The sequence below is a fragment of the Zonotrichia albicollis genome, chromosome 4 (assembly GCF_047830755.1).
Source record: "Zonotrichia albicollis isolate bZonAlb1 chromosome 4, bZonAlb1.hap1, whole genome shotgun sequence".
Classification (NCBI taxonomy): Eukaryota; Metazoa; Chordata; class Aves; order Passeriformes; family Passerellidae; genus Zonotrichia; species Zonotrichia albicollis.
Window position 1 is genome coordinate 42,343,082 of NC_133822.1, and position 26,568 is coordinate 42,369,649.

A 26,568-nucleotide genomic window follows, 5' to 3' on the forward strand; every position below is an offset into this window, starting at 1 on the left:
GCCTATTTTGTTTTTATGAAGGTACTGTTTATGGGTAGAGTTTTTTGCTTCTAGACAAGATTGTTATTCTCTTATCATATATAAGTTTTTGCCCTCAAGAAAAAGGCAAAAAAGGTATTGTGTAGTATTAACAAAGTTCTGGATAAAGGTGGTACTCCTTCATTCTTTTCAATAGGAAGAGACAAAAGAGCTGAGAAGAGAACTAGAAACCTATAATCCTTCCTTTTTTGAAGAACTTGAGGATCTAAAATATAACTACAAAGAAGAAGTTAAGAAAAATATTATCTTGGAAGAGAGATTGAAGCAGCTTTGTGAAGAGTTTGGCATTCAGGATAGCCCAGGCAATACTTCTGTTGATTAGGGTAGTGTTCAGTATCCTCATCATTGATACAAAAAATAAAATTGTCTGTGTTTATCTTGGAATTATACAAGTCTCTTAAAGTTATGTTAGTTTGCACACACCTAAGAGGGCAGAATTGGATTATTCAACAATTCATTGTCAGTATTTATATACAGCAGTCAAAATAAAAGGGAGTTTTACCTCTCCCAGCTCTTGTGTAATAGAATATTTTAACTCAGAACAGTTAATTTGAGTAATAAGGTGTCAGGTAAAATTGAAAGTTTGGGCTTCTCTTAAAAGTTAATAAGCATTTAAACTGTCAGCATACTAAGTATGCTAAGTCCCAGATCAGTAACAATATGTAATTTTTTCTTGTTGTCTTGTGCAACCATAATGTTTGAACTCAGGGTGAATGTGCTGCATGTCTTTTCTTACGTTCCTGGTTATTTTTACCTCAATGTTAAAAATTCCAAGAACAAAGAACTGAAAATGAAGCTGTAGTATCTCAGCCAAACCACTGGTATTTTTGTACATAATTGATTTTTCATTTTGTTTATTTTGTATTGCTGGATGTATACTTTTATAGCAGAGATGAAATAAAGCCAACTCAAATGATCATTCAGTCTCACCTTTATTATTTATATAACTTATCTTAATATGCCTGTGATGAAGTTTTGTAATTGAGACACAGTTGTAAATGGGAATTACTAAGCCAAGTCATGTCTCCCTCTACTTACTAGGCTCTCCAAAATAAAACTATTTTCTATTATTTACTCTTTTTCTCCCAATATAGTGCAAGTGCCTTTAAGATATAGATTAGCTGGGTTTTTAAATAATAGCATAGTGCTGCAGATGTACAGTTAAGTGATACCAGGAAGTTCTCCCCCGTAAGAAACAGTTACAACTTGAAAAAAATTGTCAAATTTTAAGACTAATTCTGGTCCCAACTGAAATATGTCTTTTCACTGTTAAGAAGCATTATGCTAAGTCTCAAATCTACATACAACAGTGTCAAAATAATTACAATTGTAGAAGCACAACCTATGTAACTTTTCCAGTTGATTGCATTTATTAGTAAAGCTTTTAGGACCAGCCAGTGGTAGAAAACATACTTCCTACACTTAATGCTAACAGTTTCCAGGAATGTGTTCAAAAGTCAAGGATTTTTCATAAAAGAAATATGCTGGAAGCTAGATCTCTGCTCTGACTGTCATAACTCTGTTATTTAGTCATTTAGGATAAACTTAAAATGATACAGTAGTACCTGGGCTGTTGCCCAAGCTAGAAGAGTATTCATGAAGAATTCTGTGGTAGACACAAGTAAGAGCAATGCAGAACATACAACAATTAACTTAAAAGAAAAACTTAATTTCAAGCATCAAACTTGATATCTTTGAGTCTGTCAAATTTTTGTCCATCCAACATTGAAAAATGGTGAAACAAACTCTTTGGTTCAAAGTCATAGTCACATTTAGTTCCATTAAAAGAAATTACAACAGGCTGGGAATTCAGGTATGTCTCTGCAAGTGGCCAAGGTAAACCAAGATGATGGCGATGGAGCTAAAAGAAAAGGAAAGAAGATCAGTTCAGCCATTTTGATATAGTGCAAAAATTCCCAGCTTGGGAAGTGTGTGGGTGGCTGTGGTTTCTAGGATCCTCTGCATCAGGGCTTAAATCATTAATAAGTGATCTCTGTAACATGAACAACGAAGTGCAAAAGGCAATCCAGAACCAAGGTGTCCTCCACAGTTTCAGAAATAGTACAAACCTGCTAATTAATCAGAAATCATATTCTTATTAAATAATACTTGTTCTATTAGTCAACATTATGAGAATTAAATTTTTAAATAGAGGAATTAAGCTTCAATGATTTCTATACAGAGAGACAAGAAAATATGTTCTCAATTACTTTATATAAGCATGTTGGGAATGAAAAAGTTCAACATGTTATGTTGTCATTCAGTGGCTTTACTAATTGTGCTGTCATCTTGTTTGTTGAAGAACATTCACTATTAAAGAATTTGGAAAAAAAAGACAAAAAATGAATACAGTGCATCACATTTTATATTCTTACAGTGCTTTCCACATGTCCATCCACATACTTACCTTGATTAAACACCCATCATGGCAGTGCCACACAATTCCTTCAACTTTACCCTCCGTACAGCTTTCAAACCAAGACAGTATGTCATTTTGCTTCAAGGCAGGTGGATTCTTTATTTCAAAAGCTCCATGTGGGACCAGAAGATGTACAGGGTGCTTCTTGCTTCCCAATCCTACATTCAAAGAAACAAATACCTTCCTCCTAGTTAAGAGTGTTTCCTCACTTTTGTTATTGCAGATATCTTAAAAGCACTCTGTAAAGGTAAATTTCTATTAGATACTACAATATTGTCCTGCCTTTAACAGAACAGTTAATTAAAATTTTAAGTACCAAATGCAGCTGTCTCTTCTCACATTTTAATTTATATTTATTAAAACATCCTGCTCCTCTGTATAAAATAAACATGACACAGATTTATAGTTGTCTGTTTTCCATTGTGGTCACCTCCTCAGTCACCATACAGCTAGCAGCTAAATCCTCCACCCTTCAGATCATGATCAATGGCACAAACATCTTAGTTCCTGAAAATCTGGCATATCTTCTCACGAATACTTAAAACTGGGCTGTTAACAACTCCATTGCCTTTTCCTGTTAACATAAATCTTCATTTAAGAACACAGCTATTAGAAATTTTTGTTGCCATTCTTGTACATACTGAGGAAGTGCTTAGGACCAGGGTAGGACTGTTTTTCCTATCCATCCTTGCAAGTTATCCTAACAGCAAAGCACAGAAGTTAGAACTCACTTGTGCTCATATGAAATTGGTTTCTCATTATAAGGCCTTTAAATGAAGAAGCCACAACTGAGATTTAGGCTCAATTACATTTCCTTAAAAAAATTCCTATTTTATCATCTAAGAATTGCAACTTGTGGGGGCTCCAAAAGCTAACTTCAGGGGCTCCAAAAAATGGCCAAATTAAGTTTTCTACTTCAATTCATCAAAAGAGTATGCAAAAAAGTGAAGGCTCCAAGAAACAAACTTAAAAAATTCTACTAGTATTTTAACAGTAATATTTACAACAGTTTTTCCAGTTTTTTGGAAGACAAAAGCAATGCATTTTTATAGTAACTGAGGTTTAACAGACATAACTAGTCCCATGACAACTCAGCTTTCTAAGGTATTTCTGGGTGAGAGTTCCTTCAGCCAGCCCTTTCTCTCCTTTCTAAGAAGGTTGCTACTGGAAAACTCTTAAAAAACTAACACAAAGAAAGTGCATTGATTTCACTCAAAAATACCACTTAAGAAAAAAGTATTTAAGAACAGACCACATAAACTTACCATATGGATTTGCATTGATATTAGTTCCTATCAGCTCCAATGTTTGCTCTAAAATTTCTGATAATGGCACAGGACTGATTTCCAGAAGCCCTGGGTCAGCATGGTGCTTCAATACCAGTGCTACTCCAGCCTCATAATTTACAACAGATGAGTGCCAGCAATACTGCTTACTGTTCTTCTCCACAGGCACCCAACCTATGAGAAAACACATTTTACCAAAGGAAATATCTGAAGTTATTAAATGCATACTAGAAGCTTTTACAGGCATTATAAAAATCCTATATCTAACTACAAAGAGAAAGTAAAAACTGTTGTGTCTTAGAAGAATGCAAATGTGACAATTATGCCTTCAGCTGAAGGCCTGTAAGTTTGTACAGCAAACTGCAATTATCTCCATGTGTCAAAAACAAAGCCTTTCTGGATAGTGAATGAATGACATTCCAATTTTATTTTTTCTGAATATGTTAACTACTATTTTTAACTCTGGAATTAATTCCAATTCACTTCAGAAATTCACACACACCCTTCCCCAGTTTACCTGTGTTGCATCATAGGTACCTGGCATATGTCCATTTTCATCAGGCAAAGGATTGCCATTAGAGAATTCTATGTCCTTTGCTGGAATCCAGGTATCTGGAACAGGCTTGAAATCCTCTTCAATATTCCAAACAAATTCTAGACATATAAATGCAACACTTTGTGTTTGATAAGCTGGTAACCAACTTTGCTTTAGTCATCTTTCAATGCAATTATCAAAATATGATTGATTTTAACCTTGTTTGTTACAGACAGTAGTCCCAGTTACTTTGTACAAACACCAACATCTGTCACACTCAAGTGGTTTACCATTAGGGTAGTTTAAAGATGCATTTAGCCTTTAAGAAGTTTAAAAGTTCAAAAATTAGGATTAAAAATTTAGCTACTTATTCCAGTTTAAATCTCTTCAATGTAAAGGGTGATGTTAAAAAAACTGGAGCAAGATAACTGATTATTTGTTAGCCTAGTTGTTTTTCTAACTGGATACCTCACATTGTCAAAAAGAAGGAAAGAAATCTGCACTAACCTTTGCAATCTTCCAATGAATACAAGAATCGCTTAAACCTTTTTTCACCTTGTTTGGAGGGTTTTCGATCCAACCTGGCCCATAGGTAGGGCTGTCCTAGGAGTTCCCAAAGACAAAACCAGCACTTTATTGAGGTGACCATATCCTGCAGAGTACTGAAACCAGCTACATAGCAGGCAAGATAGGAATTCCTATTTGCCACTAGAGAAATTTTATAAGCAAAGCCATCCACTCTAAATTCAAAGTACACTGTGAATTTCCAAATCTATTTTAGCTTCTATGTACAGTCCTGCCTAGTGTAATACAGAGTTTACTTACAACTGCAGGTGAAGGCATGAGCCCCACTGAGTCAATGAACCACAGTCCTCTCATTTCCTCCCAACCTCTCTACTTCTATAAATATTCCCCAAGGAAATTAGACACTCTATTATACATGACCCAGTCTGCAAGGAAGACTTACTAATAGGAAGTTTAAAAACTGGAATAGTTCCTGGATGTTGATATTCACTTAAATCATACTTCACATATTTTAGAGAGTAAATGCCAAAACAACTTCAGAAACACGTTCCAAGTCTATGGTAACTATTACTTTGTGGTGAACATGCTTAATGACGCTTGAGTTCACAACAGCTGTAAATAAATCATACAAAAAAGGGGAAAACTAAGTAAAACAAGTTCTAGTCAGCATGAGAAATCTGCAAATGGATCTTCCTTATTACCTTTATATGTTGTTACATAACAGCAGGTTCCATCCACCTTTTCAGTAGGAACTGCATTGTGTACATCTGCCTCTAATGCCTTTCCAGTTATAGTGTCAGTTGCCAAAACTTTAAATGGCTGCAAAGAAGACAAATGGCTATGTTACTGCCTTGCTCTCATAGGGATTCCTGCTCCTTTTTCAGCTGGCCTCTATAAATCCAGTTCTTTAGGTATTACACATTATAGGGCTGATTTCTAATAATTTCTTCAAAACTTGATAGTTTGCAAAGTACTCTAAGACAGAATAACTAGGGCAATCTGTTTGTAAAGTCTCTCCCTCTTTCCCATTTTTGATTATTATTTAAAGATGATTTTGCTTTCCCCTTTAAACAGGGCATATAAACTACAAGGGTTGCACTTCAACACAGCAACATTTTGAGATCCACATTCCTGCACTAAGGTTGCAATAGAAATTCCTCCTGACTAGCTCTTTCCAGGCTTTCAGTTTGGAGATGAAAGTCAATAACACCATGATAGTGCAATACACAGAGCAGGTGTGCTTTTGCAAGGTAGCAAAAGCATCCTGGTATTAAACACTTAGCATCAGCAATGTCAGTTAAACACTTGCTTTGAAAGAGCAAAGAAATACATGACCTGTGGGTCTTAAAAAAACAGCCAACTAGTACAAATTTCTAGGACTTCTGCACAGCTTCTCTAAGAGTTTCACTGCAAACATGCAATCAGTGATGTTTGGATTCAAATATTTTTCTCTATAATTATCATACCTCTTCTATCATACCCCTCTTCTCTCCCCAGTCAACTTTGTCTTTTAATCTGGAATCTCTCTGCTAGCAAAACACAAAGCAAGTCCTTGTCTTGCAGAAGTCTTGAAATAGAATGTGGAATTCATAAAATGAGATCTTGTGTGACATAACATGAATGTTTCATATTATAAGATGTGTAACCATAACAAATAGCGTATATCAAGATTACATTAAAAATTTCAGGGTAGTGATAAAACATTCCCATTGGTTTCACCACCAGTACCACCCCCTTTTTCCCCACCAGTCATAACTCTTGTTTTATTCTTGCCTGAACTTTAAAAACACAACAAAAACAAATCAAAGCAACAACAAAAAACTATTAAAAAACCCAAGCCAAAATCAGCCAAACAAAAATAGCACATGCCAGTTCCAGATCTATTACCCTGTTAGGTTTTTCTGTGAGGATAATCACCAGTGTAGGAAGGTACCCTCATATTACCATTACTGAGATGGTTTAACTCTAAGTCGAACAATTATGTTACTGTAGTTTTGGCAACCATTTTAGCTCTTTCATCCAGAAGCGAATCACCAAGGGGAGAAGATCACCCGCAGTTGCATTCCATCTCTCTACACAGCTGCCACTAAAACCAGGGAACACAAGCTGGAGGTCTGCAGCTAGACAGGTGAGTGTGCCGCCCTAGTCTACCCACATCTCACAGCCTCACTTTTCCTCCTACGAGGCTCACAGGCGGCAGTGGCAGGCCGGTTTCCCACAGCCTCCCCGTGCGGCCATGCTGGGGTGGCCTTCACTTAGAAAAAGCAAACACAGCATCAGGGTGAACACCTGTATGCGCTTGCCAGGAAAAGCGTGGGGCTGAGCTGGCACGGCTCTCAGACGGGCTTTCCTCTCTGCACTTCAGCGGGAAACCCCTACACAAGCCTGTCCCGTGAGGTTCCCTTAACTCTGCAGCCGACCTTCTGGCTACTCGGCCGTGGCTGGGGGCTCCGGCACGGTCCGTGCTGTTGCGAGCCGCGGCCCAGCGGTTTCCCCTGCGCTCGGACACGGCCCAGCCCCACCTGCCTGCCCCCCGTCCTCCCGTCCCGGTGCTGCCACAGCCACCTGTCGCTCCCGCTTGGCCGAGGGCTCGTCCTTCACCTCGGTGACGAACAGACACGGCACCTTGCGCTGCACCGCTCCCCGCCGCCTCATGGCCCCGGCCGGCCGCCCGCGCCCGCCGCCGCCGTGCCTGCGCCCGCCCGCCCGCGCTGCCCTACGGGAAATGGAGTCCGGCGCGGCCGCCGCCGGGGGCGCTGCTGCTGCTGCTGCGCGGGGCGGGGCCGCCTCCCGTTCAACATCGGGCCCAGCAGCGCCCGACTCCGCTCGCCCGGCCTGGCACGGCCCGGGGCAGCTGCGCTTTCTCCAGCACCGGCTCCTGCGAGAGTAGACACCTATGGACTCCTGGGTCTATAGGTTCTGCCAGGAAGTTACTCCAGCGCGGACTTCTCATGGGCTCACAGCCCCCCCACCCACCTGCCCTGGCGTGGGGCCCTGCGCAGGCTGCGGGTCCATGTCTGCCGCACCGTGGATCTCCATGGGCTGCAGGGGCACAGCTGCCTCGCCATGGCCTTCACCACGGGCTGCAGGAGACACTCTCTGCTCGGCATCTGGAGCACCTTCTCCCCCTTCTTCTTCCCTGACCTTGGTGGCCGAGGGTTCTTTCTCCCACACATATTCTCACTCCTCCCTCTGACTGTTGTTGCCCAGCTGTGGTGTCTTTGTGGTATCAGGGATTTGTTTTTAAGACCACAGTTGCACCAGCAAGAAGTTGGGTATTATTTAAGCTTCGCTAAATTGTTTTTTTCCACTTCACATTAAAAAAGTACCAGAATGGGTGACTCTTTGAAACGACATGATATTCTATATTTTACTTGGATGCAGCAGAGAGGAAGGAAGGTGTTCAGGCTGGACAGGTCATGTAGCAGCATGATGCTGGTGTCCCAAGCTGGAAGAGCAGTTGGCAACTGTTAAAATGTAACATTCCATCCTGGCTAACAACTGCTCTCAGTTCAGTTCAACAGTTCAGCCACATGGAGAAGGTACCACATGCTTCCTTCAACTATTTTTTGTTTTAGCTACACTATCCACTGAGTTTATTGTCGTCTGAAGGTTTGGCATTTGGAAGAAAACTGTTTTCTGGATGATTTGCCTGACTGCTAATAGCTTTAATTCAAAGAAGTACTTACATTCCACCTGGTAAAAATCCAGGGATGGTTTTAGGGCTCTTGGTTATTCCATCCGTTTTTAAGGGTCTGGGAGTTAGGTGTTAATGCCTGGGAGATGGGCTTTGTGTCTCAGGGGGTGGCCCAATTGTACTGACTACAGTCCAAAAGTTTTTGGAGATGCTGCTTTTAGACTTAGCTGTTAATGTCTGGAACTGGGAGAAACCTGCTTCCAAACATTCCAATATTTTCAAGTAGGGCCTTGTTTTCATTTATAAAATTACTCAGAAACTCATTCTAAAATAACACCCAACGTGACATTTACAATTTTCAGGTGGGATGCCATTTACATCCAGGATATAAGCCTGAGTTTACGTATTCAGGGTGAATCTCGTGAGCCCTTGCCTCTTTGGAATTACAAGTTTATCATATGTTTGAGACAGATACCTCAGGTTATAAGGAGAAGTGAATTGCATCATCAGAGATGGTGCTAAAAACTGCAGACTGATAAGATGGAGATGTGGAACAACAATTTTATGACTAACAGGAATGACTCTTATCGTGAAAGTACTATCTCTGCAATATTGTGCAGACTTTTTAACTGGTGCCACATTGATCAATAGAGGGACAGCTGCAGTATGAGCATATGTATGAGTAAAGCAACAATTAAATAATTAAAAAAATCCATGTAGACAATCTATTATTCCCATTAGGTTTTTGTTTGTCATCTTTAAAAACAGCTGAAGTTGAAAGATGATGCGAGCAGTGCAATAACAGTAGTGGCAACATCAAATCGCAAAATTTTTAAGTTTTTGTCAGGAATCTTTTTGGGTTTTGTTTCTTACCATGTGTTTTCCCATAGATTCATGTCCTTTAATAGTAAGACAGTACAAGTGCAAGATTTGCCCTTGTGCAGCACATTTAATTGGAGATTTATCTGATTTTTCCATTGTACAGAAAAGTAAACTCAGCCACGTCAGTTAAATGACTTAAGAGATTTTTTTCTTTCCCACCAGCTCATGAGAAGTCTGCAGTAAACTAAGTAGACTGTCTTACCCCTATTGTAATCTAGAAACAATTTGACATCACCAAACAGCATTGACTTAACTTAGTAACTTTAGAGCTATCTAGAGCTTATGACAAGTCATAAAAGATAAATTGAAATGTTGTAAACTATAAGAATGTGGTCCCACAAAATCTTGATCATACATTTATAGCAGTGTGAACTCTCATATATTCAATCCTAAGTTCACACAGCATGTACTAATCCATTTATTCAATTTTGGTTGTTATATTTACAACACCTGAAAACTGTTTTCTCCTGCAGCAAAACTACAGCAAGTTTTCCTGTTTCTGGGAGACAGAGCCTGTAGGCTGTAGGAGGATAAGCTGTGACTTCTTTCACAGAAAACCTCGTAATATAAATGGACTTTATTTGCCACCTAGTAACAGTGAGTAAAAATATTTTCTAAACAATTTGTTCACTAGAGTAATAAAATAGACAAAAATATCCTTCCAGTGCTTATGTAATATATAGTAAGGTCAAGAAATGCACCATGATGAATCAATCAGGTATGATCTGCTAGCCTAGCAAGTTTAAGGGAAGGAAAGGAATTTGAATAAGATTACCACATGAATGATTTTAGCTGTCATATTATGAATCTTTATACCTGTTAGTGATATAAAAGATGAAGTCACATTTAGGTTGCTGAGATCCATGGAATAAAAATGTTGCTTAACTTGAATTTCTGATAGAGTAAATCTCTCTAGTAATTCAAATGGTTAGTATTCAGGTAATAATTTAAGAGAAATCAAAAGCAATATGTGTGGTGGGATGAGGAGGGACACCAATATCTGTTGATATAGCACATGTATGGATGAGACACCCCTTGTAGAGATAACACCAGATAACAGAGCTGTTTGTGCAGATATATTTCCAGTTTGTTGTTTTGAATAAAAATTTGGGGCTTGAACATTGGTTAAATATTACTGAAGTACAGTAATAGTGTATAAAGCAACACTCTTATTTGTGGAAAACTCCACCATTACAAGACCCTTTTTTTCCTCATCCATTTCTAAGAGGAGCTCTTAAATACCAGAAATCCTGGTAGACAGCTGGAACCTGGAACAGGATAATAGTCCAGGGCAAAAAACAAAGCTGTCAGAAGCAGGAGTGAGGAGAGCAAGTCACCATGAAACCTGATGTTCCTGAAATTGCCCTAGGAAGATGGAGCCTGTGGCATCTGGGCATGTAGAGCCTAACTAAGCACACAGGATCAAGGCAAGACCTGGAGTGCTGTTTTTCCAGATGCCCATTCTGCCTTTAGCATAGCTCCCCTTGCTCAGCACACTGTGTAAGGCTGTGGTGCAAGTCAGAGACTGTGCCCAAAAGCACTGTGGGCAAGGGTCTCCTGTGCCAGAGCAATGTCTGACAATCACAGCTGGAAAACAGACCAAACCCTTTTACTTTTTACTGAAATATGTACGAGTTCAAAGCCTGTGTGTGTCACATTGCTGATACTTAGTGTGCTTTTTCTGTTGTTCTTATATTCAAAAATCTTGTTAAACAAATTTAATTTAACTTATTCTACATGGGGCTAAAAATAGCCTGTTCTGAACACTGAAAAAGGCTCCATCAAGTTAGTGTTGTATCTTACACATCTCTTACATGAGGTGCAACAAGTCTTATTTGCAATCATGTTATGAGAATAGGTTTAACATTATATACATGATGCTCATAGGCAAGCAAGAGATGCACAAAAATAAAAACAACTGGAATAATAGAAAAATGCCCACTCTTTCTTTAAGACTGGAAAATATATCAAATTTCACTATTTTTGATATAATGCACAGGATATTGTGGTTGAAAATCAGTCAGCTAAAACAATAACTGTAAACTCACCATCTTTCATAATTTTTCTTTTTAGTCCATTGTATTTCCTTGCTCTTGGAATGTGTTATCCCAGTACTAAAGCCATATTGCTGAAAATATTATGTGTGGAGATTAATTCCTTAGCAAATTAATATATAAATTCCTTAGGAAAATTATATATATTCAGATTTTCTTTCTGATTAAGTGCAAATTATTTTTGTGTACTTTACATTCCTTCACAAAATCTACATTTTGTACCTAGTAATGAGAGTTGAGATTTAGTTTGATATAAAAAAGTCTTCAAATTTAAAATGAACAATCCTGTGCTTAGCATTGCTGAATTCTTCAAAATGGATGCTGTAGGGAATGATACAGCATGTTTGCAACTTTTTAAAATAGTGCAGTGATGAAAATGTTCCACATTTCAAAAGTCTGTACTCAGTAGTGCCTGTGTCCATTCAGAGGAGCTGGCACCTGTGTTTTTCATACTTTCTGGAGTTGGAAGGCACTCTCTTGCCAGCCTCTGCACAACATATATAATGCCTAATCTTGATAATGTTTTCAGAAGTATGCCTGCTGCTGTCAGTCTGGATGTGATACTTTAGTTTCCTTCTACCAAAAGAAGTTTAATGTTCTTGTCTGCAGATGTCCCATTGAAACAGGATGTCCAAGGAGGCATTCTGCATCCAGCCCATCGTCAGGACTCACTCAGAAATCAAGACAATGTTTTAGTACCAATTCATCCTCCACTGATTATAAACCTCAGTGATGAAGAGGATGATGAAGAGGATGATGAAGATGATGATGACGAGGATGACAACTGTAAACAGTTTTTTTTCTTTTATAAGCAAGTTATATGGGTTTTGTCAGCTCTTGCAATGTACCTCACAACTGGCTTGTTGTAATAACCATGAAACTTTTAGAAAAGACTTGTTGAAAAGTTTTTTGAGATAGTTTTCAGCTGATCTTTAAAATGTTGGAACTATTAGTCACCAGATGTGAGAAGGCAGTATTTTCTAAAGCCTGCAATCCAATTCAAATGGCCATCAAAAACTCTTCAAAATTCTGGGATGAAATTACAAGTTTGGGAGGTATTTGTTTCTGAGAAATAAACTTTTGAACAAGGGCTGTATGCACTCGTCAGTGAAAGTGAAGTCACAAGTTTTTTACAAAAGATAATTTTGAGTTAAGTAATTTTTCAGCCAATTTACCAAACTCTATAGGCAGTAATTTTTTAGAGAAAGATATTCTTAAATCTAGCAAAGAGAGTTGATGCGAAACTCTCCAGTAGTTGAACTGAATGTTTTTACATTTATATATACATATATGTTAGTACAGTTAAACCATTGACCATATCTCTCTTAGAGATAAGAGACTCATGGGGATGGAACAAATGGCACATTCCTGGAGAGTGAAAAGTGAAGGAATGATCTGCTTTCAGGCATGCATTCAGCAAATTGCTGTGCTGCCCCAACCCATTTTTCACTTTCCCACTGCCCATCAGGTTGGCTGGTAGACCAGCCTGTTAATGCCTCCTAGCCTGGCCTCAGCCTGAATATGCCACTTAAACAGTATAGAAAGCAGGGCTTTGCTAATCCTCATGGCCTTAACTGGGAGAGATCCAGAGCTCTCACTTCACCAGCTCTGCCAGCAGGCATTACAGGGCTTTGTAACTTTGGGCAGAGGTTTTGTGACAAGCACTCTCTGGTGACACATTGGATCCAATTTCCTTGTGGGTATAAATGAAAGATTATTTTGAAAATGAATATTGAATATATTTTTGAATCCTTTTGAACTAACAAATGTTTGCTTTTAGAAATATTTTTTAACTGCAATCCCATTGCACATAAAAATACCTAATATTAAGTAATCATTTTTCAGTCCAGAAGCACAGGTTGCAGTCAAAACCTAAAATAACCAAATGACAAAAATTCAAGTCATTAGCATATTTTATTATTAAGAATTATCAAAGGTTTTTGTATAGTTATCTTGTAATCTTTTACAAATATTTCCTGCAGATGTTTCTACCTGGATGCCTAAGACTGTTATAGATATTGAAGAGGAAAGAGCAATAAGGGATATATGCTATAAATCTGGTAAATATGAAATTAATCATTCTTTCCCTAAAAGCAATGCTTCCAATACAGTAAACTTTAGTGCTTTTTTTCCCCATCCTGGGACGTGTCTAGGAGAGTATTATGGGATTCAGAACCCTTATAAACACCAATCAACAAAAACTGTGTCTTCACCATGGCAAGATGAGTTATTACCCTTGGAAACTACTGAGCAAAACTTGCAGAAAGGCAAGTATTTTGATTTCTTTGCATTGTATTTACCACTACTAAAACTGCTGTAACAGGGAGAAACTATTACATAGTTTGCACTTCCTCTCTGCTTTTTAAATTAGGTAAAAATAAAATATTGCAGAAACATATTTGTATTTGTCAGCAAATTGCACAAACACTTCATTCTTTTTGCCATATATATAGTCACACTTGTGCTGATGACCTGCATAAATTGTGGATGGAAAATGTAGAAATGGGCTATTAACACAATCTTTTCTGACATATACAACATAGATTTTTCATGTAATTTCATGATAAAGATTTATGTAGTCTAATTTTAACCATCCTAAGGTTAGGAATGTAGTTTGAATTTCTCATCTAGGCTCTCTGGTGAAAATGAAGAGAGACAGGAACTCCAATGAATCTCCTTTTTATTGAATCACCAGGCAGTGCCGAAGGGTGAGATGAGCCACTTTTCCAGAGGTGCTCCTGGACCTCTGCTGGCTCTCTTGGGTGCCTTGATGTCAAAATGTAGTCTTAAGTCAAATTTTTCTATAACTAAATTTAGATTAAATGCCTCCTTCAACTGTCTTGTAAAAGAAGAACAAAAGAGTTACATTTTGTTTTGAATTCTGGACTATCCAACATAATTAGGTTCAAAGGAATATGAATTTATAAATATTTACCTCAGTTCTTATTGTTTATCATTTACTGTTCTCTTCTAATTTCTAAATTTGAAATGTTTGTTTTTAAAATAGTTTTGATAAATTCTTTCTAACAAATACACAGATATATTTAGTGTATAGATGAGAGAATCAGTGACAGATGTGTGAACATACCTTTTAAGAAGTGTCTTTATTTAGTGTCATCTATCATTAGATGCATTAATAGAAAAAGATTGATTTGCTTCTCTAAAACAGTTTTTCAGTTGAGTTCTCTGAGGCTTCAGGTACTGTGATGACATGCATTCTGGAAATGCCATAAATTCCATTAGATAGGATTAATAAATATAATTCATGGGTAGAGAAAAGCTCATCAATAAGCAGGTAATTTATAGCTAGGTCTTTACTTTGGAGCCATAGTCTTCTTTAGTCTATGAGTTATGATATTTTCTAATAGAGCATGAAAGATAGACATCAGTTACACTAGACAGGATTCAAATAATTAATAAAAGAGAAAGAAGGTTATGAAATGAGAGGTTAAGAGAAATTGCACTAAACTAATCAATGGCTCATAGGGGTGGGAGGAAGAGAATGTCAGTGCCATTACCTGTGCTTACACACAGCTAAACATTCTTTCTGTTACCTTTCCAGGTGATGGCAACACGATTCCTATAAGATTTAATAATACAAGAAAAGAAAAGGAGAGTTCAGAAAGAAGAGTATCAATAGAGAGTATTCCCAGAACAGACCTTAAATCCTTTGACAGTGGAGGTAATATACTGTAGCATCAGTCTCTCATTGCTGAATGTCATGTGATAAATAAAATAACTAAATATGCATGCAATAAACTTCCACATTTTGCATTTGAGTTATTATGTGTTCTTTATGTTCTAGACACTCTTTCTCATGCTGAATCATTAATTATAACAATAAATCATAAACATTGTTTACGATTATATATTATGCTTATTTTAGGATTGCAGTGGAAAAAATCCTTTATGCAGATTACAGTAGATTTTGGGAAAGAAAGGGTTCTGTGGAGTTATGGAAAAACAGGCACAGAAATGCAGACAAATTGGTTAGAGCCTGGTGCTAGTAACACACACCAAGGACGTGTGTTTGATCCCTGTATGGGCCATTCATTTAAGAGATGGCCTTGGTGATCCTTGAGTCCCTTCCCACTCAGAATACTCTGTGACTGTGATTCTGTGACTGTCTGAAGTCTAAATGCTTTCAAAAACTGTTACTTTTGTGAGACTATCCATAGTTAAGATGAAAAAGCTTTGTATTTTTCAGTTATCCTACAGAAAAATAGCAAAGCTGTAATCCTGCAACTTGTGCAACAGGATCCAATCCCTCTGCATAAACTTGGTTGACCTTAATGAAGACACACTGTTTTGACAAATTGAGTTCAGTATTGAATCATGTTAATAAAGTTGAAGAATGCCACATTCTCTTTGAATTTGCTTAATACTTAGTGATATTCAATCCTTTTTTCATAAATATTTATTAATGATAAAAATAGTAATAATTTTAGTATTCTTTTTTCCCCCTTAGTTTATCAATACAAAATAGTGCAATACCGTGCTAGGCCTGCTTCCTCTAGCTTGAAGCAAACTGGTGTGTGTCTTCTAGCTCCAGAACTATTGCACAGTAGAAATGAATCTTACATTCTGCATCTTTTCCTGTCACCTTTATGTACAAAAGTATCTTGCTTTTTGGATATTCTTTATGTCTGTATAAACAGTTAACACTGAGCCAAAATTCAATAATTGAATCTCTGTTCACAATTATATGCATTTAAAGCTTTTAACAGACTGTTTAACAACTCTGCTTACCAGACTATTTTCTCTAATTTTTGTGAGCCTTATTAAATCAGCTATTTGGTTTCTATTCACTTCAGTTAAAAACATGCCACTTAAAAAGCAGACTGTTTGCATTGTTCACCTTTCTCAGGGTGCTCTCAAGTATAGATAACTATGAGACTTCTTTCCTGCAGGAGGTGGTGGTTCTGTGATACAGAGGAGCACATTTATTGATGGAAACAGATTTGAGGCACTACCTAGGGATAAAGAACCAATTATATCGAAGTATTCCAATGTGAAAGGTACTTCATTACTATGTATTTGCAAATTTTTAGATTAGATTACATTTGTTCCTCTGCAAGTGTGTTGAACATTATATATTTTGTGCAAAACCAATCTGAAGTGAAATTTCCATTAACAGTGTAAATTCTTTCACTGCAAGATGACAGCAGTTGTTGAATGTTATGGTTTAATTCTGCTTCTTTCAGCCAGTTTGCATCCTCTGATAGATTCAGTTATGAGTCCCTGAGTTACAAAAGTCTGATGCACATGCTAGATCACGGGGAATGCTGTGCACTTTCCACTTTGGACAAGTAAAACAGATTTGATTGTAGGTAGTATCTCACAGAACACAGGACTTAATAAAACCAGCAAAATATAGTTAAGGACAGAACATAACACTTGTGATAGAGTATGTTTATCAAAACCTAGTCATGTAAGCAAATTAAAATACCTACACTAAAGTACCTTAATGATAAGTTTCATCCTTTTCGTGGGAGAGTTCCAGAGTATATTTGTCAACTTACAAAATATTATTGTGAATAGATTGTTATCCAGTCATTTCTTGGCAGTTTTAGAATAAAAGGAAAAAAAAGGACAGATTTTGGTCTTTAAACTACCCCATAAACTGAAGCAGAAGTGTAGCATTTCTGCCTCATTTTGGCCTCAAATGGCAGGAACCATAAGTGCTTATTTACATTAGCAGGAAAAAAGGGAGAACAAAGCCTCATCTTCCCAAAGAGTAGCAGGGCCAGAAGAGTACTGTGGGTACTTTACAATGCAACTTTCCCTGTGAAGTTCAGTTTGTAGTTTGAAGTGGGCTTACCTATGCAACCAGTGCTGTTGCAAATTTACCTCCATCATTTGTAGTATTTTGTTATGTTCCTGCACTGCACATGTCCAGGGTGTATCCAGATGCTACAGGCAGAAGTCATTCATGGTTCGGCCTGGCATCCTTTGAACTGCATGGGTTGGCCTCCATGGGCTCAGCCATGGGTGTTCTAGAGGTCCACACCTATGCAGTGTAGAAAAAGGATGATCTGATTTTTGCATTTAGAGTTAATTTTTAAGTTGTTCTTTAAGATTTCTTCTGCTAGAGGAAATATAGACACTGTTGCTTTCCTTCTGGGGAATGACACTTTTAATATAATTAACATGTGAAACCATGTGCCTTCCAAAGGGACCTATTATGAATTAGAGGATTATAAAATAAAAATACTACAGTATTTTTGGCTATGAACATTTTTTGTGCTTTCTAAAAAGTGAATACATGTTATTTTAATCTCTCAGAAACAAACTACACTGAACTGGTAAAGAACCACCACTTTAAGGAAGTAAAGGAAAATAAAAGGATTTCTGAGGAGCGAAGAAATTCTACTAGTGCAGTAACTGGCAAAGGTATTTTGAAAAAGTCATCAGCTTATTCATTTGTATTTACTAAACTGTGAGATGTTTTAGCACTATCTAGTAAATTTCTGTTCTTAGTGTCAAATAGGGGCAGCCCATTCTTGGATTGGTCTATCTACAAAGAACATTTTTTTAATCTTGTTTGGTCTCCAGTTGCATGCACTCTGTGAAATTTTGAATAATAAGACAACCATTTTGGTTGTATTTTCCCTTTTAGGAATTCACACTCCAGACCCCAAAGGAAAACCAGGTTATCAACAAAGGGGTCAAAGTAAGGACGATGAAACTGCTTCTTCCAGTCCATATGGGAGAGACACTGGAAGATACAATCATTTAAATTCTCCAGAACCTCGACGATCAGCTTATGTCGTCTACCGGACTGTCACTCAAAAACCAAAATTCAATGGACCTACAGGTGGGCTCCTTCATACACAGAATTCTTAAAATGCCTGTCTATATTGTGCTGCTCTCAATTGGGTCCCTGCAGCGAAATAATAAGTTATTTATTCTTAAATACAGGCATGAGTAAATTTGATCAAGCAGAATTTTCACAAGTTGATTTTAGCCATATCCATAGACAGAAACATAAAGATTTATAAAGCTTTACAGTTTGTCAGACAGAATATTCATGAAAAATAATTGAGCCATCTTTGCAGTAGGAATTCATGGATGCAATGAAGTGGTGATGTGCACAAATATAGTGATCCCCACTTTATACAGCATGTCTTATGTGATTTATTCTCTTCAAATATTTAATAAACCTTGAAAAATCCACCTTTAAGTTCTTTTGTTCTATTCTAATTTTATTCTAACTACTTCTAGTAGAAGTATGTTTTGCAGTAGAATTTCAGTTGTGTCTCAAGAATTGTTTCTTGTTCAACCTTATTTTTCCCAGTAGGAAATATGCTGCTTGCTTTGCAGAATATATTTCCAAATCTGGGATTTCACTGGAGATTTCATGATTATGAATTTTTATTTATTTTCATGATTTAGGATTATTTTTTGTCTTGAATAAACAAGGGTTTTGGTCATATTCGCAATTCTGTTATCGGTTTAAATGTAGTGTGAATCTTTGTATTTAACATTAGTATTATTTTTTTCACATTAATTATGTCAGACAGAGGACTGAATCTATTCTTTCTGCTGCTCATAAAGGATGGTACTTTCCTTCATCTTACTCTACTGTCTTCTTGATGGTACATGCCATGTCATTAATTTGAAAAGAAGCCTACAGGTGGGATTCTGAGTCTTGCATCTTCCTTTCTGGCAATCTGCTTCAGATTTATTACACATTTCACTTTATTTTAATCTTACTAGTACATATATAGCCTCACCCAATCTACTACATTATTTGGGCTTTATTTGAATTTTCAGTTTCTCTGTTTATGGTTTCTCTGGCTTATTTGTTTTTTCATTTGTAACTTTGTCAACAGATTTTGTGGTAAATAATTTAAATAATCAGAAATCAAAAAAGTGATTTCGTCTTGGCAGTTTCAGTCATCTCTCTTAAGCTGGGCTCATTTTCCATTTTGAGGTGCCTCCCTGTCTTAATTTCTAATAACAAGGACCTCCTTCAGACAGAGTAATGCCTATTTTAAGGTGAATAAACCGAAAAAAATTCCAACATTGGTGCTTTGTCTTGAGTACAAATAGTTTTTTCTGTGAATATTTGCTTTCATTAAATGTGAACAAGGTGGTGTAGAGATGATATAGAGAGAACATTCTTTATGTGAAGAATGCATTTTATTAAATTTCCAGGTTAAAAAAGGATAGAACATTTTTGAAAAAATGGTAATCAGCATTTTTCTTTAAGAGCAATCATTTATATTTTTGTTGTCTTTATTTCAGCAACACCTGAGTCCTATGGTCAGAAAGGCTCCAAACAAAAGAATCAGCCTGACGCCAATAGGAGATTTTGGACACAAACAGAAAACTATGGTAACATTTACACATTGTGCATAAACTGAAAATTGTAGGATTATTACAAAATTATAATTTTAATTAATTGCATTAAGATGGAATTAAAAGAAGGATATGAATAATATTAATTTTAATTGATTTTTTTAGAAAATGGTTTGTAATTAGGCAGCATATTCTGAGGCACGATCAAATGTCTAGCAAAAAGCCATAATAAAGCCTTGTGTATAGGGCTTTCACAAGCAGGGATAAAACAGAAGCTGTTGATGTCTTTGGGAAGGTCTTTAGCCCAGGAACATTCCCTTGGTTAAAACCAAGGATGTTCATAGCAGAATCTCCTCGTTTGGAAGATCACACGAGCCTCATGGAAATGCTACAATGTTGCAAATTATCTTTGAAGTTCTAGAGAGTCTGCCTTTAGTACCAGCTTGTGTTTCAGAGGCAATATCTGACCCATCTGATACATTCATTGAAACTTCAGTCACTGCACTATTTAATTCACATATCAGACTAAGGGACTCTTTCCTGAAATTGTGGCTGAAATTAGGAAACAATGTATATGTTTTTCCTACAGGCAAATATACTTCAGGATCTTCTAATTCACCAGCTTGGAGGAAAAGAAATCCACAAGCAAAACCATTCTCTAAATTTAAAATAACCACTCAGGTAACTGATAGAAATGGTTACAATTCAGCCTTCTTAGGAGAAATGGCATGTCTCTGCCCACCTAGAAAATGTAAAAGTGCTTGTAAAACTTCCTCATTCAAAACCTGCAAGATTCTGATCAATTGTTCTGATCAATTCTGGTCAGTTGAGTAGCTGAAAGAGCAGTTAATAGTTTTGTTTACAGGCATGTACCTTTGCCTGAATAACTAACCTGTCATTTCTGTTTCTTTTACCAATAACACTTATATGAAAGCAGAGTGCATACTCTAAAATAAAGTGCTGCAAAATGCAAGTTTTGGATTCTAGTGCCAGACAAATACAGTAGAGACCATATAAGTTTAATCTGTTTCTCTGCTGGATTGTTCGCGAAGCTTCAGCAATGACTGAACTGCAGTAATTAGCTGAAGTCTGAAGCCATGAAAGGACTCAGGCTACAAAATGTTTGCAAGATACCCTAAAGATCATTCATACATTTTACAGCTGCCCTGAAAGCTGAGATTAGAATGTCTATCTCATGTTAAATTTTAGTTCTTAAAATGTTTCTGAAGGAGCATGTAGTTTTACTCTAAGAAATTATGCACAGAATTTTGTGTCTATCTGTTTTGACAGCAGAGTAAAGAAGACATGGAAGTGAATAAAAAAGGAGAAAAAGAAACCTGTAAAGGGAAATAAGGAAATGATCAACTCGGATGTGATAGACGATGAAGAAAGATGAAGAAACTGCAAATTCCAAAAAGAAGGTGCAGGAAGGAAGCACACTATAGTGTTTCAAAACTGGTTAAAAATTCTTAAAAGTATGCTCTGCATGGTGACATATAAAGATCTATATCCACTATGTTTAATCTACTATAAAATTTTGGCACTTGACGTTATTTTTACAGACTACGGCTCTACACCATAGACTGATAGTTCATAGAGAAAAAAATTCTTAAACAGATCCTTCCCCTATTTTATTTGATAGATTTTTAAGGCATAATTCCTAATATTAATAAATACTATTAGTTGTACTTAGCAGTTTCAGAGGACTTTTAATGTAAAAAGCAATAGTGTAATGCATTCTAGAATGTGGTTTCCTGGTACAAAAGCCAGATTCCTACATGGTTTATCTGCTTTGCCACGTGTTTGGGGACTCACTCTGAATTTGATCTTGAGATTTTGCAATTTTAATGGAGGAGCAGTTCATAACTGTGTTATGAACTAAAGAAATTCACAAGAAAACTCAGAATTAACTGAGATATGTATTTAAATGCATTTCAAACTGAAATTTGAAGAGTTGTATAAAGACTGGTAAGAAGGATACTTTAATATTCCTTTCTGGGGAAGCAAGCCTCTTAGTGAAGTGTTACATATACATGACTTCGTACCTTTTTCTCAGATGTTTTTTCAGTTTTTTGCATTTACCTGACCTTTGGCCATTCTTAGAACTCAATCAATTTTTGTAGAGAGCCCTTCAAACTTCTTTCTGTAACAGTAGGATCCAGTTATTGTCTTGGTGGCACATGTAACTGTGAGAATGAAAACATTTTATCACCTTGGAGCCTTTTCTTCTGTGACTGCTTAGAACATGAGGCTGGATCAGATACCTTCTAGGGTACTTCTAGCTGAAATAATTCTACTGTTCTATGAGAAATATGGTTGTATGTTTCTCTGCCCTACTTGATTATCTCAATAGTGGTGTAATTTTTATTTTCTTTTGAAATTGAATTTTTAATCATTTAAGTTAGAACATGCTGTACTGATTATAGACATGTATGCAGTTATGCATCACTGTTCTTAACTAAGAGAGGACTAGAAAAACCTAGAGGATTTGGTTTAGCTAAGTAATAATGTACAAAACAAGAAGCATCTTTTTAAAATCAAATACTAGGTGTGTTGGAAATGTTCCTTCCACCTCTGATTAGACATTGGTGTTTCAAATTGTAGCACATGATGCTTTGAAGCAACATTTCACATGTTGTCTGCCTGAGGCGATTTATAATCTCAATTCAGAGAGCTCTTGTGTCAAGTTATTTCTTAATATCTTGATAAAGCCTTTTAATTCCCTTTTTTTTTTCACACAAAAGTAATAGAAATGTTACATTTCCTATTTGTCTGGTGTCTCCACAATTAGAGTATTAAATTTGATAAGACCAAAAATAGGCACGGGCTAATGTTATTATGCTGGTCTGATTTTAGCATTCCGTTAAAAAGGATTTCAATATTCAATTTGTGCAAGTATTTAATATTGTTACTAGGTGGATCTATAAGTGCAGCACAGGCTGCATGTGCTGCCTGCTGACTTGTGCCACACAGATCCCTTACCACAGGAGAAAATCAGCAGCTCCTGCTTGGTAGAGGTGACTACACTCCCTGCTGGGCCTCACCTTTATTTAGCAGGGCAGCAAGTTCTCAGGTGGACATGCTTTCTGTTTGACAGTAGAAAGGAGGAATAGAGTTGGCCTCTTTGGGAAAATCCTGTAAGTGACCAAAATAGGGTAATTTCCCATGGGTGAAATCTGCAAGTGTGCTGGCCTGTGGTTAGAGGCCCTGTTTGACTTGGGGCTCCCAGCATATGGTTAACTCCACTATCTTCCTTTCTTTTCAGTGTGGTCTCAAAAAATCATGATCTTAAGAGGTCTTTTATAGAATCTGAGCACCTTTCTGACTGGGATCATAAAGAAAAAGGCACCTCCTTATATAATTTAACCCACCTCCTGACCCTGAAAAAGCAACCCAACAAACCAAAGCCAAAAGAAAATAATTTTCTAGCATCTTAAGATGCAAATATCCCAGCAGATGGTTGGGCTAAGTGTCAGACTCTTCTGAAGGGAAACACAAGGAAATGCAGGAAGAAAAGGATGTGGCCATGAGGGTAATAGTGGGCTGATCCTCAATTTTTGTGGAATCACAGCTTCAGTACTCTTTTCACTGGAGCTTCCTGTGGAGAAATTACAAATACCATTCTTTTTAGTTATAGCTTGCTCAACCCAGGAATTCACAGATACCAAAAAATATCTCAGCATTGCACATTAAATATATGGCTCAACAAGATATTTAAAGTTCCTGTGAGGTGTTAGCTGCTCTTGACAGAAATGAGAGGAACATTTAGGGATCAAGTGGTTTGTGTGATCAAACACTTAATTAAGATTTTCCTTTTACAGCTTCAAAGACACTAAGATTCTCTAAAATAATAAAAACACTTGTTTGTTTTCCAGATCACAGACACTTTCCCTGTTATATTTTTTAATCTTGCCTGGGTTTCTCTGTCATTAAAACCTCAGAGAGGAGCCAAAATAAACTGAGAATATTCAGGATTTCATGCAGTGAGGACCTAAAGATTGATTGCATTTCTGTACTTCCACATAATCACTGCATGACAGACCCCCCCCCCCCACTGATTTACACTCACAGTGGTTGAAAATAAGCTCTGAGATAATGAGCTAAAAATCAGAGGCAGAGGGCCACTGAAGCAGAGTTGAACTTGCCCTGGTATTAAGTATACATAGCCATAATCTGCTGCTGAATTGGAAGGCCCAGGGGAAATAAGTGATTTGTTGATTTCACCCTAGATGTGTTAAAATATGCTAATGTTTTTCCAGATGGTACTTATAAAAGCACATCAGACATCTCATCTAGGTGAATCATATTCCTTAGTAAATAGAATAACAGTGCTACCACCTGTATTTTGACAAAAGTTTGAAAAGCTTCCAGTCTGAGATCCCGCATTCCTTAACAAACCTATATGCCTAAATCAACTCCATTGACTCCTAGCATCTCAGCAGCACTGATATTTTAAATATTCTGTTTATTAATTAAGGTAGGAAAGTCCATCTCAAGTTAGCACCTGAACAAGAAAAACATTGTTTGTTGTAAAATAAAAATGAAGTAAAATGTCCCTGGGAATTGTAGACGTTGTTTAAAAAGAAGTATTTTGACATTTTCCCCCAATAAAGATATTTTCTGATGAAAGCTCCCTTGTACAGCAATGCATTATGTAAATATATAAATTTGTTTAAAAAACCAACCGAGTCTGCCGATTATTTTTACCTGCGCCTGCGGCCACCAGGGTGCGGTGCAGTCCCACGAATGGGTCTGAACAACGCCCCGCAGAGCCCTCCCTTCCTTGGTGTGCGCTGGGCTCGCTCCCTCCAGAGCTAAAGCCTCCCCGCCGTGTTGTGCAAGGCTTTGCATTCAGAGAAAAGGCCACAGTAGTCTTATTGGCCGCTTACTGGCCAGCTCGGGGGAGAGCTACAGCAACCTACATTCAAAATTGCTATATAGCATTTTGTTTTCCTCATAAAACAGAGTGGTGATATAACCTTACTTATCTCTCTTTCTACACACTTTTAAAAAGGTGTTTTCTGTTATGTCCTGTTTTGGACAGTTCTCACCACAAATTTGTCAGGGAAACTGAGAAGTCTTTGAAAAGAGATGTTCCAGACTGAGTCTCCTTTAATCTTTCCTGTAGGGAAACACTTTAGATGTTTTTAAATGCCTTTCATTTTGTATTTGGAATATTTTACAAGTATAGATAATGATAGAAACATGCTACTGTGATATGTAAGATTTGAGGCAGATGAGAGCACAACCATTATGCTTAAAATCCTACTCCCTCTTTCCTTTTTTTACTTCCTAGAGAAAAAGGATGTTAAGCAAGATTACATATTAAATTAACAGGGCCATTTGAAAAGGTAATATGGACTGAAGCTTGCCCAGCTGATTATTGTTGTAATTGCAAGATTTCAGTCCTTCTCCTGAAAGAAAATTCTTGAATCAAAACTGAAATTGAAAAATCCCAAAAATTTGAAATGGAGTGACTACAACCAATTGTACAGAGATGAAATTGGGTGCAGTTAAACGGAACAAAACTTGCCAAATTTATTCCCATTGAAATCCCTAAAATCCGTGAAGAAAGGGAAACAAAGAGACAGAAGAGGGACTGAAAAAATAAAAATTTTAAAAAACTCCCAACATGAAAACAAGGAAAACCAATAGGATGACATGAAGTGCAGGAATATGGAGCAAAGCTTGCCCATTTTATCCTCATTGAAATCTCAAGATTTCATTCCCTTTCCTGAAGGGAAATTCTTCCTTTTGGGCATCCTTCCTTTCAACAGCCACAAAGTTTTTGAAATTAAAATCTCTTTAGACAAGAGGAAGCATGCCAGGAAAACTTCAGGCCTGCACTTGTATATGAAGAGAACTGCCTTGAGTCTGCTCAGAGGATTAGTGGGTGAAATCCTCTGGGAAAATATTTTTGCTGGTGCTGGCATTCATCAGTGCTGCTCACTTTTTAGACATCACCTCCTAAGATCCCAGGAGAAAGCAATTCCCAAGTGTCATAAGTCAGGGTGATGCAGAAGGCTATCTTGGCTGAACAGAGATTTCATTTGGAAATTAAAGAAGGTGTATACCCAGGTCAGGTGACATGGGAAGAATACAGAGATGCTGTTTGCCACTGTAGGGAAAAATACTGTGAGGCCAAAGTTCAGTTGGAGATGAAGCTGGCCAGAACCGTGGGGGACAATAAAAAATATTTTTTGCAAATATATTATTGGCAAAAGGCAGTGCAAAAATAACATTGTGATGTTTAAGGATGAGGATGGTTGTCTTACAAACAGGGACGGAGACAAGGCAGAGGTGTTTAATGCATTCTTTGCCTCTGTCTTCAACATGGATGGTGGACCAAGGGAGTCTCAGTGCTCTGAGCTGAGATTTTTGAGCAGTCTTGGGAATCTGGAAAAGTCCCAGCTGACAGGAAGCTGGAAAATGTTGTCCTGATTTTCAGGAAGGGCAAGAAGGAGGATGTCAAAAATGACAGGCCTGTTAGTCTCATTTCAGTGCTGGGTAAAACCATGGAAAAATTATTCTGGGAAGTATTGAAAATATACCTGGAGGACAACACAGTCATTAGTCACAGACAGCATATCTTCATGAGATGGAAGTCCTGCCTGTTGAACCCGTTTTTTTCCTGTGACAGGGTATTCCACCTAACTGATCATTTCTACTACATGATGCAATGTCCAACATGTGGGGCAACATTTTCCTAAGGATGGGGGAAGAGCTGCAATGAATATAGGCAGACTTTTGGATGTGGAAGGGCACAGTGGAGGCCTTCTGCCAAAAATTAGCCCCATGACTTTGTCATTGTTCAACCAAAATGCTTTTCAGGAGTAACTGTTCAGGATAGTGGCCCAGTGCCTGTGCACTTTGGTTCTCCTTGAATT

The 26,568-nt window shown here is 37.3% G+C and overlaps 3 protein-coding genes across 4 annotated transcripts in view; 2 read left to right on the top strand and 1 right to left on the bottom strand.

The window, feature by feature from the left end:
• Positions 1-1,501, top strand: part of CEP290 (centrosomal protein 290) — a 49,130-nt gene extending 47,629 nt beyond the window's left edge. For both annotated transcript variants that reach the window (XM_074539644.1, XM_074539645.1), the window contains one exon: positions 176-1,501. In XM_074539644.1, coding sequence (XP_074395745.1) covers positions 176-361 — 186 coding nt within the window. In that variant the 3' untranslated portion in view covers positions 362-1,501. The remainder of the gene's footprint in view (positions 1-175) is intronic.
• RLIG1 (RNA 5'-phosphate and 3'-OH ligase 1) lies at positions 953-7,530 on the bottom strand. The gene is made up of 7 exons (XM_005480662.3): positions 7,370-7,530; positions 5,506-5,623; positions 4,787-4,882; positions 4,282-4,398; positions 3,724-3,918; positions 2,447-2,616; positions 953-1,900 (listed from the first exon to the last, which is right to left on the bottom strand). Exons 1-7 carry the CDS (start codon positions 7,457-7,459, stop codon positions 1,712-1,714), a joined length of 975 nt encoding a protein of 324 aa, XP_005480719.1. The 5' UTR covers positions 7,460-7,530; the 3' UTR covers positions 953-1,711.
• On the top strand, positions 7,514-24,324 carry C4H12orf50 (chromosome 4 C12orf50 homolog). The gene is made up of 12 exons (XM_074539648.1): positions 7,514-8,346; positions 9,797-9,920; positions 11,987-12,163; positions 13,360-13,437; positions 13,531-13,644; positions 14,940-15,059; positions 16,288-16,395; positions 17,663-17,770; positions 17,997-18,194; positions 19,628-19,717; positions 20,271-20,362; positions 20,972-24,324. The coding sequence occupies exons 1-12, from the start codon at positions 8,338-8,340 to the stop codon at positions 21,032-21,034; spliced, it is 1,281 nt and encodes a 426-aa protein (XP_074395749.1). The 5' UTR covers positions 7,514-8,337; the 3' UTR covers positions 21,035-24,324.
• Positions 24,325-26,568: the final 2,244 nt, after the last annotated feature.

Bases quoted from the DNA above. Each gene is read 5' to 3' on its own strand.
- C4H12orf50 (XM_074539648.1), top strand. The intron at 12,164-13,359 runs GTAAACAGTTTT...TATTTCCTGCAG, and splicing joins TGATGACGAGGATGACAACT to ATGTTTCTACCTGGATGCCT. The intron at 17,771-17,996 runs GTATTTTGAAAA...TTTCCCTTTTAG, and splicing joins TAGTGCAGTAACTGGCAAAG to GAATTCACACTCCAGACCCC.
- RLIG1 (XM_005480662.3), bottom strand. From the start codon at position 7,459: ATGAGGCGGCGGGGAGCGGTGCAGCGCAAGGTGCCGTGTCTGTTCGTC. The intron at 2,617-3,723 runs GTAAGTTTATGT...CTTTGAATGTAG, and splicing joins TATCAATGCAAATCCATATG to GATTGGGAAGCAAGAAGCAC. The intron at 1,901-2,446 runs GTAAGTATGTGG...CTTTTCTTTTAG, and splicing joins ATGATGGGTGTTTAATCAAG to CTCCATCGCCATCATCTTGG.